This window comes from Pseudoliparis swirei, unplaced genomic scaffold, assembly GCF_029220125.1.
Source record: "Pseudoliparis swirei isolate HS2019 ecotype Mariana Trench unplaced genomic scaffold, NWPU_hadal_v1 hadal_25, whole genome shotgun sequence".
Lineage (NCBI taxonomy): Eukaryota > Metazoa > Chordata > Actinopteri > Perciformes > Liparidae > Pseudoliparis > Pseudoliparis swirei.
In genome coordinates this window covers 1,766,508-1,783,288 of record NW_026613261.1, presented here as the reverse complement: position 1 = coordinate 1,783,288, position 16,781 = coordinate 1,766,508, and the positions used below count along the sequence as shown (strand labels likewise).

At 47.6% G+C, this 16,781-nt stretch overlaps 1 protein-coding gene across 2 annotated transcripts in view; it reads left to right on the top strand.

Moving 5' to 3' along the window:
* rasal2 (RAS protein activator like 2) overlaps positions 1 to 16,781 on the top strand; it is a 38,763-nt gene that overhangs the window by 7,939 nt on the left and 14,043 nt on the right. For both annotated transcript variants that reach the window (XM_056410511.1, XM_056410510.1), the window contains exons 5-9: positions 198 to 277; positions 1,524 to 1,677; positions 6,482 to 6,580; positions 10,090 to 10,644; positions 12,101 to 12,245. In XM_056410511.1, coding sequence (XP_056266486.1) covers positions 198 to 277; positions 1,524 to 1,677; positions 6,482 to 6,580; positions 10,090 to 10,644; positions 12,101 to 12,245 — 1,033 coding nt within the window. The remainder of the gene's footprint in view (positions 1 to 197; positions 278 to 1,523; positions 1,678 to 6,481; positions 6,581 to 10,089; positions 10,645 to 12,100; positions 12,246 to 16,781) is intronic.

Sequence of the window (16,781 nt, the reverse complement as noted above, 5' to 3'; positions counted from 1 at the left end):
ATCTGTGTCCTCCTCTGTGTCATCCTCCTCCTCCTCTGTGTCCTCCTCTGAATCCTCCTCCTCTGTGTCCTCCTCTGTGTCCTCCTCCTCCTCCTCTGAATCCTCCTCCGAATCCTCCTCCTCTGTGTCCTCCTCTGTGTCCTCCTCCTCTGTGTCCTCCTCCTCCTCTGTGTCCTCCTCCTCCTCTGTGTCCTCAGGGTTTCTTCAGTAAGCGTCTCAAAGGCTCCATCAAGAGGACGAAGAGTCAGACCAAACTGCACCGGAACATCATCTTCAGGTCTGTTCCTCCTCATGAGATGATGTCATGAGATGATGTCATGTGATGATGTCATGAGGTGATGTCATGAGATGATGTCATGTGGTGATGTCATGAGGTGATGTCATGAGATGATGTCATGTGGTGATGTCATGTGGTGATGTCATGAGGTGATGTCATGAGATGATGTCATGTGGTGATGTCATGTGGTGATGTCATGTGGTGATGTCATGAGGTGATGTCATGTGGTGATGTCATGAGGTGATGTCATGTGGTGATGTCATGAGGTGATGTCATGTGGTGATGTCATGAGGTGATGTCATGAGATGATGTCATGTGGTGATGTCATGAGATGATGTCATGTGGTGATGTCATGAGGTGATGTCATGAGATGATGTCATGTGGTGATGTCATGAGGTGATGTCATGAGGTGATGTCATGAGATGATGTCATGTGGTGATGTCATGTGGTGATGTCATGTGGTGATGTCATGAGGTGATGTCATGAGGTGATGTCATGTGGTGATGTCATGAGATGATGTCATGTGGTGATGTCATGAGGTGATGTCATGTGGTGATGTCATGAGATGATGTCATGTGGTGATGTCATGTGGTGATGTCATGAGGTGATGTCATGTGGTGATGTCATGAGATGATGTCATGTGGTGATGTCATGAGGTGATGTCATGAGATGATGTCATGTGGTGATGTCATGTGGTGATGTCATGTGGTGATGTCATGAGGTGATGTCATGTGGTGATGTCATGTGGTGATGTCATGAGGTGATGTCATGTGGTGATGTCATGAGGTGATGTCATGAGATGATGTCATGTGGTGATGTCATGAGGTGATGTCATGAGGTGATGTCATGAGATGATGTCATGTGGTGATGTCATGTGGTGATGTCATGAGGTGATGTCATGTGGTGATGTCATGAGATGATGTCATGTGATGTCATGAGATGATGTCATGTGGTGATGTCATGTGGTGATGTCATGAGGTGATGTCATGTGGTGATGTCATGAGATGATGTCATGTGGTGATGTCATGAGATGATGTCATGTGGTGATGTCATGTGGTGATGTCATGAGGTGATGTCATGTGGTGATGTCATGAGGTGATGTCATGTGGTGATGTCATGAGATGATGTCATGTGGTGATGTCATGAGGTGATGTCATGAGATGTCATGTGGTGATGTCATGAGATGATGTCCCCTTCTCCTCACGTTCTCCTTCACCTCCTCATGTTCTCCTCCTCCTCCCCCTAGGTCCCGGGGCCTCCCCCAGCTGAAGGAGGCCTCCTCCCACGAGTCCCTGCTGAGCCCGGGCAGCGCGCTGGAGGCTCTGGACCTGAGCCTGGAGGAGGAGGTGCTGATCAAGCCGCTGCACAGCAGCATCCTGGGACAGGACTTCTGCTTCGAGGTGAGGAGCTCCTCCTCCTCCTCCTGCTCCTCTTCCTTATCCTCCTTATTCTCCTTCCTTGTTTTCTTTGTCTCCTCCTCGTTCTTGTTCTTGTTTCCTCCTCTCCTCTCTCAAGGGACAGGTGGACTACGGGGACAGGCGGACTACTGGGACAGGTGGACTTCGGGGACAGGCGGACTACGGGGACAGGTGGACTACTGGGACAGGCGGACTACGGGGACAGGCGGACTACGGGGACAGGCGGACTACGGGGACAGGTGGACTACTGGGACAGGTGGACTACGGGGACAGGCGGACTACTGGGACAGGCGGACTACGGGGACAGGTGGACTACGGGGACAGGCGGACTACGGGGACAGGCGGACTACGGGGACAGGCGGACTACTGGGACAGGCGGACTACGGGGACAGGCGGACTACTGGGACAGGTGGACTACGGGGACAGGCGGACTACGGGGACAGGCGGACTACTGGGACAGGTGGACTACGGGGACAGGCGGACTACGGGGACAGGCGGACTACGGGGACAGGTGGACTTCGGGGACAGGCGGACTACTGGGACAGGTGGACTACGGGGACAGGTGGACTACTGGGACAGGTGGACTTCGGGGACAGGTGGACTTCGGGGACAGGTGGACTACTGGGACAGGTGGACTACGGGGACAGGCGGACTACGGGGACAGGCGGACTACGGGGACAGGCGGACTACGGGGACAGGCGGACTACGGGGACAGGTGGACTACGGGACAGCGGACTACGGGACAGGTGGACTACGGGACAGGCGGACTACTGGGACAGGTGGACTACGGGACAGGCGGACTACGGGACAGGTGGACCACGGGACAGGCGGACTACGGGGACAGGCGGACTACGGGGACAGGCGGACTACTGGGACAGGCGGACTACGGGGACAGGCGGACTACTGGGACAGGTGGACTACGGGGACAGGCGGACTACGGGGACAGGCGGACTACGGGACAGGCGGACTACTGGGACAGGTGGACTACGGGGACAGGCGGACTACGGGGACAGGCGGACTACGGGGACAGGTGGACTTCGGGGACAGGCGGACTACTGGGACAGGTGGACTACGGGGACAGGTGGACTACTGGGACAGGTGGACTTCGGGGACAGGTGGACTTCGGGGACAGGTGGACTACTGGGACAGGTGGACTACGGGGACAGGCGGACTACGGGGACAGGCGGACTACGGGGACAGGCGGACTACGGGGACAGGTGGACTACTGGGACAGGTGGACTACGGGGACAGGCGGACTACGGGGACAGGTGGACTACGGGGACAGGCGGACTACTGGGACAGGCGGACTACGGGGACAGGCGGACTACGGGGACAGGCGGACTACGGGGACAGGCGGACTACTGGGACAGGTGGACTACTGGGACAGGTGGACTTCGGGGACAGGTGGACTACTGGGACAGGTGGACTATGGCGACAGGCGGACTACTGGGACAGGTGGACTACGGGGACAGGCGGACTACGGGGACAGGTGGACTACGGGGACAGGCGGACTACGGGGACAGGCGGACTACGGGGACAGGCGGACTACGGGGACAGGCGGACTACTGGGACAGGCGGACTACGGGGACAGGCGGACTACGGGGACAGGCGGACTACTGGGACATGTGGACTACGGGGACAGGCGGACTACTGGGACAGGCGGACTACGGGGACAGGCGGACTACTGGGACAGGCGGACTACGGGGACAGGTGGACTACTGGGACAGGTGGACTTCGGGGACAGGTGGACTTCGGGGACAGGTGGACTACTGGGACAGGTGGACTACGGGGACAGGTGGACTACGGGGACAGGCGGACTACTGGGACAGGTGGACTACGGGGACAGGTGGACTACGGGGACAGGTGGACTACTGGGACAGGCGGACTACGGGGACAGGTGGACTACGGGGACAGGTGGACTACTGGGACAGGCGGACTACGGGACAGGCGGACTACGGGACAGGTGGACCACGGGACAGGCGGACTACGGGACAGGCGGACTACGGGACAGGCGGACTACGGGGACAGGCGGACTACGGGACAGGCGGACTACGGGACAGGCGGACTACGGGACAGGTGGACTACTGGGACAGGTGGACTATGGGGACAGGTGGACTACGGGACAGGTGGACTACTGGGACAGGTGGACTACGGGACAGGTGGACTACGGGACAGGCGGACTACGGGACAGGCGGACTACGGGACAGGCGGACTACGGGACAGGCGGACTACGGGACAGGCGGACTACTGGGACAGGCGGACTACTGGGACAGGCGGACTACGGGACAGGCGGACTACGGGACAGGTGGACTACTGGGACAGGTGGACTATGGGTACAGGTGGACTACGGGGACAGGTGGACTACGGGGACAGGCGGACTACGGGACAGGCGGACTACTGGGACAGGCGGACTACGGGACAGGCGGACTACGGGACAGGCGGACTACGGGACAGGCGGACTACTGGGACAGGTGGACTACGGGGACAGGCGGACTACAGGGACAGGCGGACTACGGGGACAGGTGGACTACTGGGACAGGTGGACTACTAGGACAGGTGGACTTCGGGGACAGGCGGACTACTGGGACAGGCGGACTACGGGGACAGGTGGACTACGGGGACAGGTGGACTACTGGGACAGGCGGACTACGGGGACAGGCGGACTACGGGGACAGGCGGACTACGGGGACAGGCGGACTACGGGGACAGGTGGACTACTGGGACAGGTGGACTACTGGGACAGGTGGACTTCGGGGACAGGTGGACTACTGGGACAGGTGGACTACGGGGACAGGCGGACTACTGGGACAGGTGGACTACGGGGACAGGCGGACTACGGGGACAGGTGGACTACGGGGACAGGCGGACTACGGGGACAGGCGGACTACGGGGACAGGCGGACTACTGGGACAGGTGGACTACGGGGACAGGCGGACTACGGGGACAGGCGGACTACGGGGACAGGCGGACTACTGGGACAGGCGGACTACGGGGACAGGCGGACTACGGGGACAGGCGGACTACGGGGACAGGTGGACTTCGGGGACAGGCGGACTACTGGGACAGGTGGACTACGGGGACAGGTGGACTACTGGGACAGGTGGACTACTGGGACAGGTGGACTACGGGGACAGGTGGACTACTGGGACAGGTGGACTACTGGGACAGGTGGACTATGGGGACAGGTGGACTACGGGGACAGGTGGACTACGGGGACAGGCGGACTACTGGGACAGGTGGACTACGGGGACAGGTGGACTACTGGGACAGGCGGACTACGGGGACAGGCGGACTACGGGGACAGGCGGACTACGGGGACAGGCGGACTACGGGGACAGGCGGACTACGGGGACAGGCGGACTACGGGGACAGGCGGACTTCGGGGACAGGCGGACTACTGGGACAGGTGGACTACGGGGACAGGCGGACTACTGGGACAGGTGGACTACGGGGACAGGCGGACTACGGGGACAGGCGGACTACGGGGACAGGTGGACTACTGGGACAGGTGGACTACGGGGACAGGTGGACTACTGGGACAGGTGGACTACTGGGACAGGTGGACTACAGGGACAGGTGGACTACTGGGACAGGTGGACTACTGGGACAGGCGGACTACGGGGACAGGCGGACTACAGGGACAGGTGGACTACTGGGACAGGCGGACTACGGGGACAGGTGGACTACTGGGACAGGTGGACTACGGGGACAGGCGGACTACGGGGACAGGTGGACTACGGGGACAGGCGGACTACTGGGACAGGTGGACTACGGGGACAGGCGGACTACGGGGACAGGCGGACTACGGGGACAGGTGGACTACTGGGACAGGTGGACTTCGGGGACAGGTGGACTACGGGGACAGGCGGACTACTGGGACAGGTGGACTACGGGGACAGGCGGACTACGGGGACAGGTGGACTACTGAGACAGGTGGACTACGGGGACAGGTGGACTACTGGGACAGGTGGACTTCGGGTACAGGTGGACTACTGGGACAGGTGGACTACTGGGACAGGTGGACTTCGGGGACAGGTGGACTACTGGGACAGGTGGACTACGGGGACAGGCGGACTACTGGGACAGGTGGACTTCGGGGACAGGTGGACTTCGGGGACAGGTGGACTACTGGGACAGGTGGACTACGGGGACAGGTGGACTACTGGGACAGGTGGACTACGGGGACAGGTGGACTACTGGGACAGGCGGACTACGGGGACAGGCGGACTACTGGGACAGGCGGACTATGGGGACAGGTGGACTACGGGGACAGGTGGACTACTGGGACAGGCGGACTATGGGGACAGGCGGACTATGGGGACAGGTGGACTATGGGGACAGGTGGACTACGGGGACAGGTGGACTACGGGGACAGGCGGACTACTGGGACAGGCGGACTATTGGGACAGGTGGACTACTGGAGGTGTGATGCTCGGTGGGTGCTGCTGGTACCTGTTTGATGTGTTTGTTTATTTGCTTGTTTTCTTTTGACCTTTTTGTTTGTTTGTTGAACCTTTATTTATTATTTATTTGTTTATTTATTTATTAGTTATTAGTTATTTGTTTATTTATTTATTTTTAAATGATGTTTGGAGTGTTTTCCTGTTTGCGCAACAGGGAAATTAAAGGACTCCTTAAAACCAAAACATCCTCTCTCCTCCTCACCTCCTCCTTCTCCCCCTCCTCCTCTCCTCCTCTCTCCTCCCCCCTCCTCCTCCTCACCCCCTTCCGTCCTCTCTTCCTCCTCTCCTCACCCCCTCCTCCTCTCCCCCTCCTCTCCTCTCAGGTGACGTACTCTGGAGGCAGTAAGTGTTTCAGCTGCTCTTCTTCCTCAGAGAGAGACAAATGGATGGAGAACCTGAGGAGAACAGTGCAGCCCAACAAGGTGATGGGAGATTATATAGAGATTAATATGATATATATTTATATTTATATATATTATATAGATATTATCTATATTATTATCTATATTGTATATATAATATATTTATATATATAATATATATATATACACTACCGTTCAAAAGTTTGGGATCACCCAGACAATTTCGTGTCTTCCATGAAAAATCACACTTTTATTTATCAAATGAATATAAAATATAGTCAAGACATTGACAAGGTTAGAAATAATGATTAATATTTGAAGTATTAATTTTGTTCTCCAAACTTCAAGCTCAAAGGAAGGCCAGTTGTATAGCTTATATCACCAGCATAACTGTTTTCAGCTGTGCTAACATAATTGCACGGGTTTTCTAATCAGACATTAGTCTTCTAAGGCGATAACACAATGTACCATTAGAACACTGGAGTGATAGTTGATGGAAATGGGCCTCTATACACCTCTGGAGATATTTCATTCGAAACCAGACGTTTCCACCTAGAATAGTCATTTACCACATTAACAATGTAGAGAGGGTATTTCTGATTAATGTTATCTTTATTGAAAAAACAGTGCTTTTCTTTGAAAAATAAAGTCATTTCTAAGTGATCCCAAACTTTTGAACGGTAGTGTATATTTATCGATATTATTTATGTTATTAAATGATTATATATATAGATATTTATTAGGGCTGTCAGCGTTAATGCGTTAATCTATGCGATTAATTTGGCCGCGTTAACGCACTAAAATATTTTACCGCAATTAACGCAACTTTGTTTACTTCCGGTGTTCGTTGAAGTTTTTACACTCAAACCGAGTGTCAAACCGCGGCAGTACGGTTTGACACTGTTTCCGTTTTTAAAACAATTATTTCTCCGCGAAAATAAGGATCATAAATCAGTTTAACTCGTGGATGAATCAGTCGGGTTTCCTCCTGCTCCTCCTTCCTCCCGTCTCCCCCTCTGATACACAGAGGAACGGAGGGGCGACGTGTCGGGGACGCGCGGAAAGAACTCGTCACACGAAACCTTCACCGTGATTGGTCAATCCGTTTGTCTGTCAACATTTTGGGAAAAAACAACCAATGAACACTCAGTAAATCACAAAGGACCTCCCACCACAGATGAGTCTCATTAGCAGCCTGTCAGTCAGAGAGCAGAGAACACGGCGCGAGGACAATGAGCCTCATTGAATAGAGATGAGATTGTTCTGGAATGTTTGATGTAGAACACGTGGGGGTGTGTCATATGCAAACGCCTTTAAAAGGTGAATTTACATTTTTTTGTAAAATGTATAAAATGAGCCCAGCCTCCAGAGGGTTAACGTGACATATGTGAATGTCAGTCAGTCACCAAGGCCACTGGTTCTGCTGTTCAGTGTTAAAGATGACAGGACCAATGGGGTCTCTATATATTTCTTTTGTTTACTCATCTGATGTTTCACTGAAGAAACAATTTATCATCCACAATATTAAATACCTCTCTGGCACTTTATAGGTAGAAGCCTCTTTGAAAACACAGCTCTGTGTGAAGTTTGGTCTTTAAAAAGAATGAACTTTTAACTTTTAATTGCGATTAATCGCGATTAATCGCAATTAATCGCGATTAATGAATTTCAAAATGTGCAATTAATTAGTTAATTTTTTTTAATCGATTGACAGCCCTAATATTTATATAGAGATTATATAGATAGTATATAGATATTATATGGATATTATTATTAATATATATATATTACATATATATTTATCTAGATATCATTATCTATATTATTCTAGATATATTCTAGATATTATATATATATTAATATATATATTATATAGATATATATATAAATGTATATAGATATTATCTATATTAATTAGGGCTGTGAAACGATTAAAAATTTTAATCGGGTTAATCACAGGTTTTTGTGGATTAATCATGATTAATCACATATTACCGATATTCTCGGTATATTTTGTGAGAACATAGAGATTTATGACAAAAGACGGATATATACATTTATACATTCTTCTATACAATGGTGCTGCAACTCAGCAGTTATTTAGCAGTTTTCTTCCATATGGAACATTAATACATCTTCATCCTAAACAGAATGTTTAACCCTCCTGTTACCTTTCGGGTCAATTTGACCCCATTCAATGTTTAATGTCGGTGTTCTTTGGGGTCAATTTGACCCCAGGCTGTTTTTCACTGTGTCAAACATATAAGAAATATCAACTTTTTTATTTATTTAAAGGGCTATTTAGGTAGTCAACAAACAAACATAAAGTACCTCACACTTAAACTTGGGAAGCAATATTAATTCTAATAATTTTCTGGAGGTTTTAATTGCTGGGGTCAAATTGACCCCGAGGGTAAAATATGTTAGTAAATGTAAAGGTAACAGGAGGGTTAAACAGAGCATGTTTCTCTTGTTTGTCAACCATTAACTCCACCATGATACAATCTAAAGGCCTCTAGTCTTCCTCTAGCAGCTGCTGAGGCAAACTGACTGTGTGGGTTTTCTTCATGAACTGGGCCGTGATGAAAGGGACGGCGGGGACACCGCTGCAAAGCTGAAGCCTCACCGGACACGGACACGGGGACAGATTGACAAGTGACTTTTGTTTTGCTCGTTCCCGATGCGAGCGCACGGAGCTCTGTGTTAACGGAGATCGATAAGTGTTAACGCGACGCGTAGAGACAGAGATGACATGCTGCTGTGGAGATACGATCAACAACAGACGTTTAGTTTAATAAAAGAACAAAGACGTGCTCTAGAGAACATGCCAGGGGGCGGGCCAATCTCTTTAATGTCATGCGATCTACCGACACTACGCCGCGATCGACTGGCAGGTCGCGATCGACGTGTTGAGACCCTGATCTACAGGAAGTAAAAGTCGTAACAAGGTTTCCGGAGGTGAACCTGCGGAAGGATCATTACCGATGAACAGACCGTCTGCATGAGAGCGGACAGAGTTCAGATTGAAGTGGTGTATTGGAAGCTCATTTTGCAAGTGACTTTTTTTTCGTCCTGACGACCAACAACAGACGGATTGGAAGCTCATTCTGTGCATGCGATAAATGCGTAAAAAAAAAAAAAAATAGTTAAACCTGTAATTGAATTAACTGAGTTAACGCGTTATTTTTCACAGCACTAATATTAATATATATATATTATAGATATTATATATATATATTATATAGATATTATTAATATAGATATTATATATATAAATGTATATATATATTATCTATATTAATATATATATATTCTAGATATATTATAGATATTATATGAATCCCTACAGCAGCATTTATTCATACAGGTTAGCAATAAATATTAAAATTAAAAAATAAGATAGACAAATAAGAAAATGCACAATGTACAAAAATAATCATAATATTAGATTAAATATTAAAAGTTAGACTTGTAATACTTTCTTCATCAAACAATTTACAGCCAATGAGACACAGATAAGTCAGTCTTAATATCATAACACATATAAGCGGAGTGGTTGGTGTTTCCAGGACAACTGCCGGCGGGCGGAGCACCTGCTGCGCCTGTGGATCATCGAGGCCAAAGACCTGCCGCCCAAGAAGAAGTACTTCTGTGAGCTGTGCCTGGACGACGTGCTGTACGCCCGCACCGGCAGCAAGGCGCGGCAGGACGGGCTGTTCTGGGGCGAGCACTTTGACTTCGGCGGCCTGCCGGCCACGAGCAACCTCACCGTGCACCTGTACCGGGACCCAGCCCGCAAGAACAAGAAGGACAAGAACAGCTACGTGGGCCTGGTCAACATCCCGGTGGCCGGCGTCACGGGCCGCCAGTTCGTGGAGAAGTGGTACCCGGTCAGCACGCCCACCGCCAGCAAGGCCAAGGGGGGCGGGCCCTCGATCCGCATCAAGTCCCGCTTCCAGACCATCTCCATCCTGCCCATGGAGCAGTACAAGGAGTTCGCAGAGTTCGTCACCAACAACTACGCCCTGATGTGCTCGGTGCTGGAGCCCGTCATCAGCGTCAGGAACAAGGAGGAGATGGCCTGCGCGCTGGTGCACATCCTGCAGAGCACCGGGAGGGCAAAGGTCAGGCGCTAATCTGTTAGCTTAGCATAAAGTAGGAGTAGTAGTAGTAGCTTTATTGTCAATTTCTTCACATGTTAAGACATACAAAGGAATCGATAGAACGTTTCCCACTCTCCCACGGTGAAACATATAAAAGTGCACAGGCACAACAGATAAGACAAGACATCTCCTCATACGAAGGAAACATAAAGATTCATCAAGACTGGGAACGAACTGCTCGCCTGGTTCTGTGCAAAGGGAAAGAGACCTCCTCGTGGGAAGGTCACCTCATTGGGGTCACAGTCCTCATTGGGGTCACGGTCCTCATTGGGGTCACGGTCCTCCTCGTGGGAAGGTCACCTCATTGGGGTCACAGTCCTCATTGGGGTCACGGTCCTCATTGGGGTCACGGTCCTCATTGGGGTCACGGTCCTCCTCGTGGGAAGGTAACCTCATTGGGGTCACAGTCCTCATTGGGGTCACAGTCCTCCTCGTGGGAAGGTCACCTCATTGGGGTCACAGTCCTCATTGGGGTCACGGTCCTCATTGGGGTCACGGTCCTCCTCGTGGGAAGGTAACCTCATTGGGGTCACGGTCCTCATTGGGGTCACAGTCCTCCTCGTGGGAAGGTCACCTCATTGGGGTCACGGTCCTCATTGGGGTCACGGTCCTCCTCGTGGGAAGGTAACCTCATTGGGGTCACGGTCCTCATTGGGGTCACAGTCCTCCTCGTGGGAAGGTCACCTCATTGGGGTCACAGTCCTCATTGGGGTCACGGTCCTCATTGGGGTGACGGTCCTCATTGGGGTCACAGTCCTCATTGGGGTCACAGTCCTCCTCGTGGGAAGGTCACCTCATTGGGGTCACAGTCCTCATTGGGGTCACGGTCCTCATTGGGGTCACGGTCCTCCTCGTGGGAAGGTAACCTCATTGGGGTCACGGTCCTCATTGGGGTCACAGTCCTCCTCGTGGGAAGGTCACCTCATTGGGGTCACAGTCCTCATTGGGGTCACGGTCCTCATTGGGGTCACGGTCCTCATTGGGGTCACAGTCCTCATTGGGGTCACGGTCCTCATTGGGGTCACAGTCCTCCTCGTGGGAAGGTCACCTCATTGGGGTCACGGTCCTCATTGGGGTCACAGTCCTCCTCGTGGGAAGGTCACCTCATTGGGGTCACAGTCCTCATTGGGGTCACGGTCCTCATTGGGGTCACAGTCCTCCTCGTGGGAAGGTCACCTCATTGGGGTCACAGTCCTCATTGGGGTCACGGTCCTCATTGGGGTCACGGTCCTCATTGGGGTCACAGTCCTCCTCGTGGGAAGGTCACCTCATTGGGGTCACAGTCCTCATTGGGGTCACGGTCCTCATTGGGGTCTTGGTCCTCATTGGGGTCACGGTGCTCATTGGGGTCACGGTCCTCATTGGGGTCACGGTGCTCATTGGGGTCTTGGTCCTCATTGGGGTCTTCCTGCTTCAGGACTTCCTGACGGACCTCGTGATGTCGGAGGTGGAACGTTGCTCTGACCACGAGGTTCTGATCTTCAGGGAGAACACGCTGGCCACCAAGGCCATCGAGGAGTACCTGAAGCTGGTGGGCCAGAAGTACCTGCACGACGCACTGGGTGAGACACACACACACGTTAAAACACACACACACACACGTTAAAACACACACACACACACACGTTAAAACACACACACACACACACGTTAACACACACACACACACACGTTAAAACACACACACACACACGTTAAAACACACACACACACACGTTAAAACACACACACACACGTTAAAACACACACACACACACACGTTAAAACACACACACACACGTTAACACACACACACACGTTAACACACACACACGTTAAAACACACACACACACACACACACACGTTAACACACACACACGTTAACACACACACACACACGTTAACACACACACACACACACACACACACACACACGTTAAACACACACACACACGTTAAAACACACACACACGTTAACACACACACACACACACACACACACACACACACGTTAAAACACACACACACACACACGTTAAAACACACACACACACGTTAAACACCAGACACACACACACACGTTAAACACACACACACACGTTAACACACACACACGTTAAAACACACACACACACGCACACACACGTTAACACACACACACGTTAACACACACACACACACGTTAACACACACACACGTTAAAACACACACACACGTTAACACACACACACACGTTAACACACACACACACTGTATTTAGTCCGACACACGTCCTGAATGAATGAGGTCACTAGCAGAGATCCACGACCTCTTCATGTGATGAAGCTGCTTTTAGTTTATTTTGAGCCCAAAACCAGAAATTACAAACTAAAGAGACGTTTTATTTATTTTTTAGAATTTTTTATTTTTCGTTTTTGGACAGTATCTTAATTTATAAAGTATACATCAGCACAGGTGTAATATTAAATATATACCATCCAGTCTTTCAAATTAAATAACATTGAACATTTTTGGGAGAGTGTACATACAAACAGAGAAATGCATCAGACAAGGGGGAGACTAGGGGGGAGACGAGGGGGGAGGGGCATAGAGGTCGGAGAGGTTTCCTACACTAGAGCAGCGTTGCAGGGTCATTCATTATCTCCACAGGATCCGTATTGGATTAGCATATCTCACCCACTTGTCCCAGAGTTGAATCAACATACTTGTGTGAAGGCGGAGGGAGAAGGTGATCCCTTCCATAGCATAGATGTCATTACCGATGTCTCTCCACTCCTGAGTCGTGGGGCTCAGGGAGCAGCCAGCGTCTGGTGAGCGCTTTTTTACAAGCGGTTATTAAAATGCCAAACATGTATTTATCTCGTCGCCCTGTTTGAAAATCAAATTTTCCTAAGAATAAAGTTGCAAATTCCAGGGGCAAGTCAGTGTTAAGTATGATCTCCAATATTTGATGAAAGTCTGCCCAGAAAGGCGTTATGACAGGGCACTCCCAAAATATGTGCCAGTGATTTTCTTCCTGAGCCCCACACCGTCTCCAACATGTGGCTCTCCTCCCGCGAAGCGTGCCTTCTGCTTCGCTGGAATAAAGAAACGAATAACACACTTCCATGCAAATTCCCGCCATATACAGGACTGTCTCAGAAAATTAGAATATTGTGATAAAGTTCTTTATTTTCTGTAATGCAATTAAAAAAACAAAAATGTCATGCATTCTGGATTCATTACAAATCAACTGAAATATTGCAAGCCTTTTATTCTTTTAATATTGCTGATTATGGCTTACAGCTTAAGAAAACTCAAATATCCTATTTCTAAATATTATAATATCATGAAAAAGTATACTAGTAGGGTATTAAACAAATCACTTGAATCGTCTAATTAACTCGAAACACCTGGAAACACATTTTCAAATGTTTGATTTTGTTTTGCTGTTATAAAAATTTTTTTTTACTTGGTCTGAGGAAATATTAAAATTTTAAGAGATAGGATTTTAGAGTTTTCTTAAGCTGTAAGCCATAATCAGCAATATTAAAAGAATAAAAGGCTTGCAATATTTCAGTTGATTTGTAATGAATCCAGAATGCATGACATTTTTGTTTTTTTAATTGCATTACAGAAAATAAAGAACTTTATCACAATATTCTAATTTTCTGAGACAGTCCTGTATGAGAGTTGGTACATTTCCATTGGAATTTACACACATCTAACCAGTCTTCGTTTGATATTGAGAGGTTGCCATCTCCTTCCAATTTTTCCTTTACATAAACTGCAGTGTGGGATTTTTTTTGTCATAAGGCCCTTGTAGGATTTAGAGATAATACCTCTGTTTGATTCGCTTTGGTAGGCACCGAGAAATATTCTTAGTATTGGTTCATCAAGGTCTATTGTATTTCTAATGTTATGTTCGAAATGGTTACGTATCTGGAGATATCTATAAAAGTCCGATTTTTCAAGACGATATTTTTCCCTTAGGTGTTCAAAGTCCTTTAGTTGTCCTTTATCTGTCAAAGAATAGTATGTCGTTCTACCTTTTGGGATCCAAGATTTAAATCTATGATCCATTTCATTTGGTTTGAACCCCGGGTCATAGGCACACCATTGAAGTATTTGTAATTTATGATCTAGTTTATATTCTCTTTTTATCATGTTCCAGATTTTTTAATTGAATTTGATCCATGGGTTTTGTAAATTGTCTATAGGTTTTCCCAGGTTTTTGTGTGCTAATACTGCTTGAATTGGGGGGTCATTCATAATAGAGAGTTCAATATCTTTCCACCTGGCGCAATAAGATGGGGTACACATGTTAATTAAGGGTTTAATCTGAACAGCATAGAAGTAATTTTTAAAGTTGGGTAGAGCCATTCCTCCTTCTTTTGGAAGTTGTAAAGTTTTAAATTTAATCCTTGGTTTTTTCCCTTGCCAGATAAATCTTGAAATGATTTTATCCAATTCAGAGAATTGTTTCGGGGGGATTGCTACAGGGAGTGCTTGAATATCGTGGGAGAATGTTAATTTTTACAGTCAATTCTATGGGTTAATCCGAGGAAAGAAATAGAGTTCCATCGATATGTATCTTCTTTAATGTTTGTTGTGAGAGGAGTGTAGTTTATCTCTGCCAATGTTGAGATATCTCTTGGTCGGTGTATTCCTAGGTATTTCAAGGACTTCTGGTCCCAGTTAAGGTGGAATTTATCTTTAACGTGTTTAGGGGGTGTACAATTAAAGGTCAAGATTTGTGTTTTTTGTAGGTTTAATTTATATCCTGCATATCTACCAAAAGTTTTTAACAGGTTCATTAATTCAAGAAGGGAGTTAGAGGGGGTGGTTAAGTAAATCAGGATATCGTAAAGAGACGTTTTATGAATAAATAAGTTTGTTTATTTCATAGAATAATAAATCAGTCAAACTAACTTCTGGTTATTGTCTAGAGAGATTTAGCAGATATGCAGTGATCCTGAATTAGAGTCTTTACTTCATCTTCATCCTCGCTTTAAATGTTCTGGAACCTTTCAGAGACACAAAAAGTCTGAAGTCAGACGCACGAGACACTTTAAAAATACTTATACCTTTACTTATACCTATACTTATACCTTTACTTATACCTATACTTATACCTATACTTCTACCTATACCTACACTTATACCTATACCTATACTTATACTTCTACCTATTCTTATACCTATACTTATACCTATACTTATACCTATACCTATACTTACACCTATACTTATTCTTATACCTATACTTATACCTATACCTATACTTATACCTATACTTATTCTTATACCTATACTTATACCTATACTTACACCTATACTTATACCTATACCTATACTTACACCTATACTTATTCTTATACCTATACTTATACTTATACCTATACTTATACCTATACCTATACTTATACCTATACTTATACCTATACTTATACCTATACTTATACCTATACTTACACCTATACTTATACCTATACTTACACCTATACTTACACCTATACTTATACCTATACTTACACCTATACTTACACCTATACCTATACTTATACCTATACTTATACCTATACTTACACCTATACTTATACCTATACTTATACCTATACTTATACCTATACTTATACCTACTTATACCTTATACCTATACTTATACCTATACTTATACCTATACTTACACCTATACTTACACCTATACTTATACCTATACTTACACCTATACTTATACCTATACTTATACCTATACTTACACCTATACTTATACCTATACTTATACCTATACTTATACCTATACTTACACCTATACCTATACTTATACCTATACTTACACCTATACTTACACCTATACCTATACTTATACCTATACTTATACCTATACTTACACCTATACTTATACCTATACTTACACCTATACTTACACCTATACTTACACCTATACTTATACCTATACTTATACCTATACTTACACCTATACTTATACCTATACTTACACCTATACTTACACCTATACTTACACCTATACTTATACCTATACTTACACCTATACTTACACCTATACTTACACCTATACTTATACCTATACTTACACCCAGGCACGTGCACGGGTCGAGCCCTCGTGCTCAAGCAC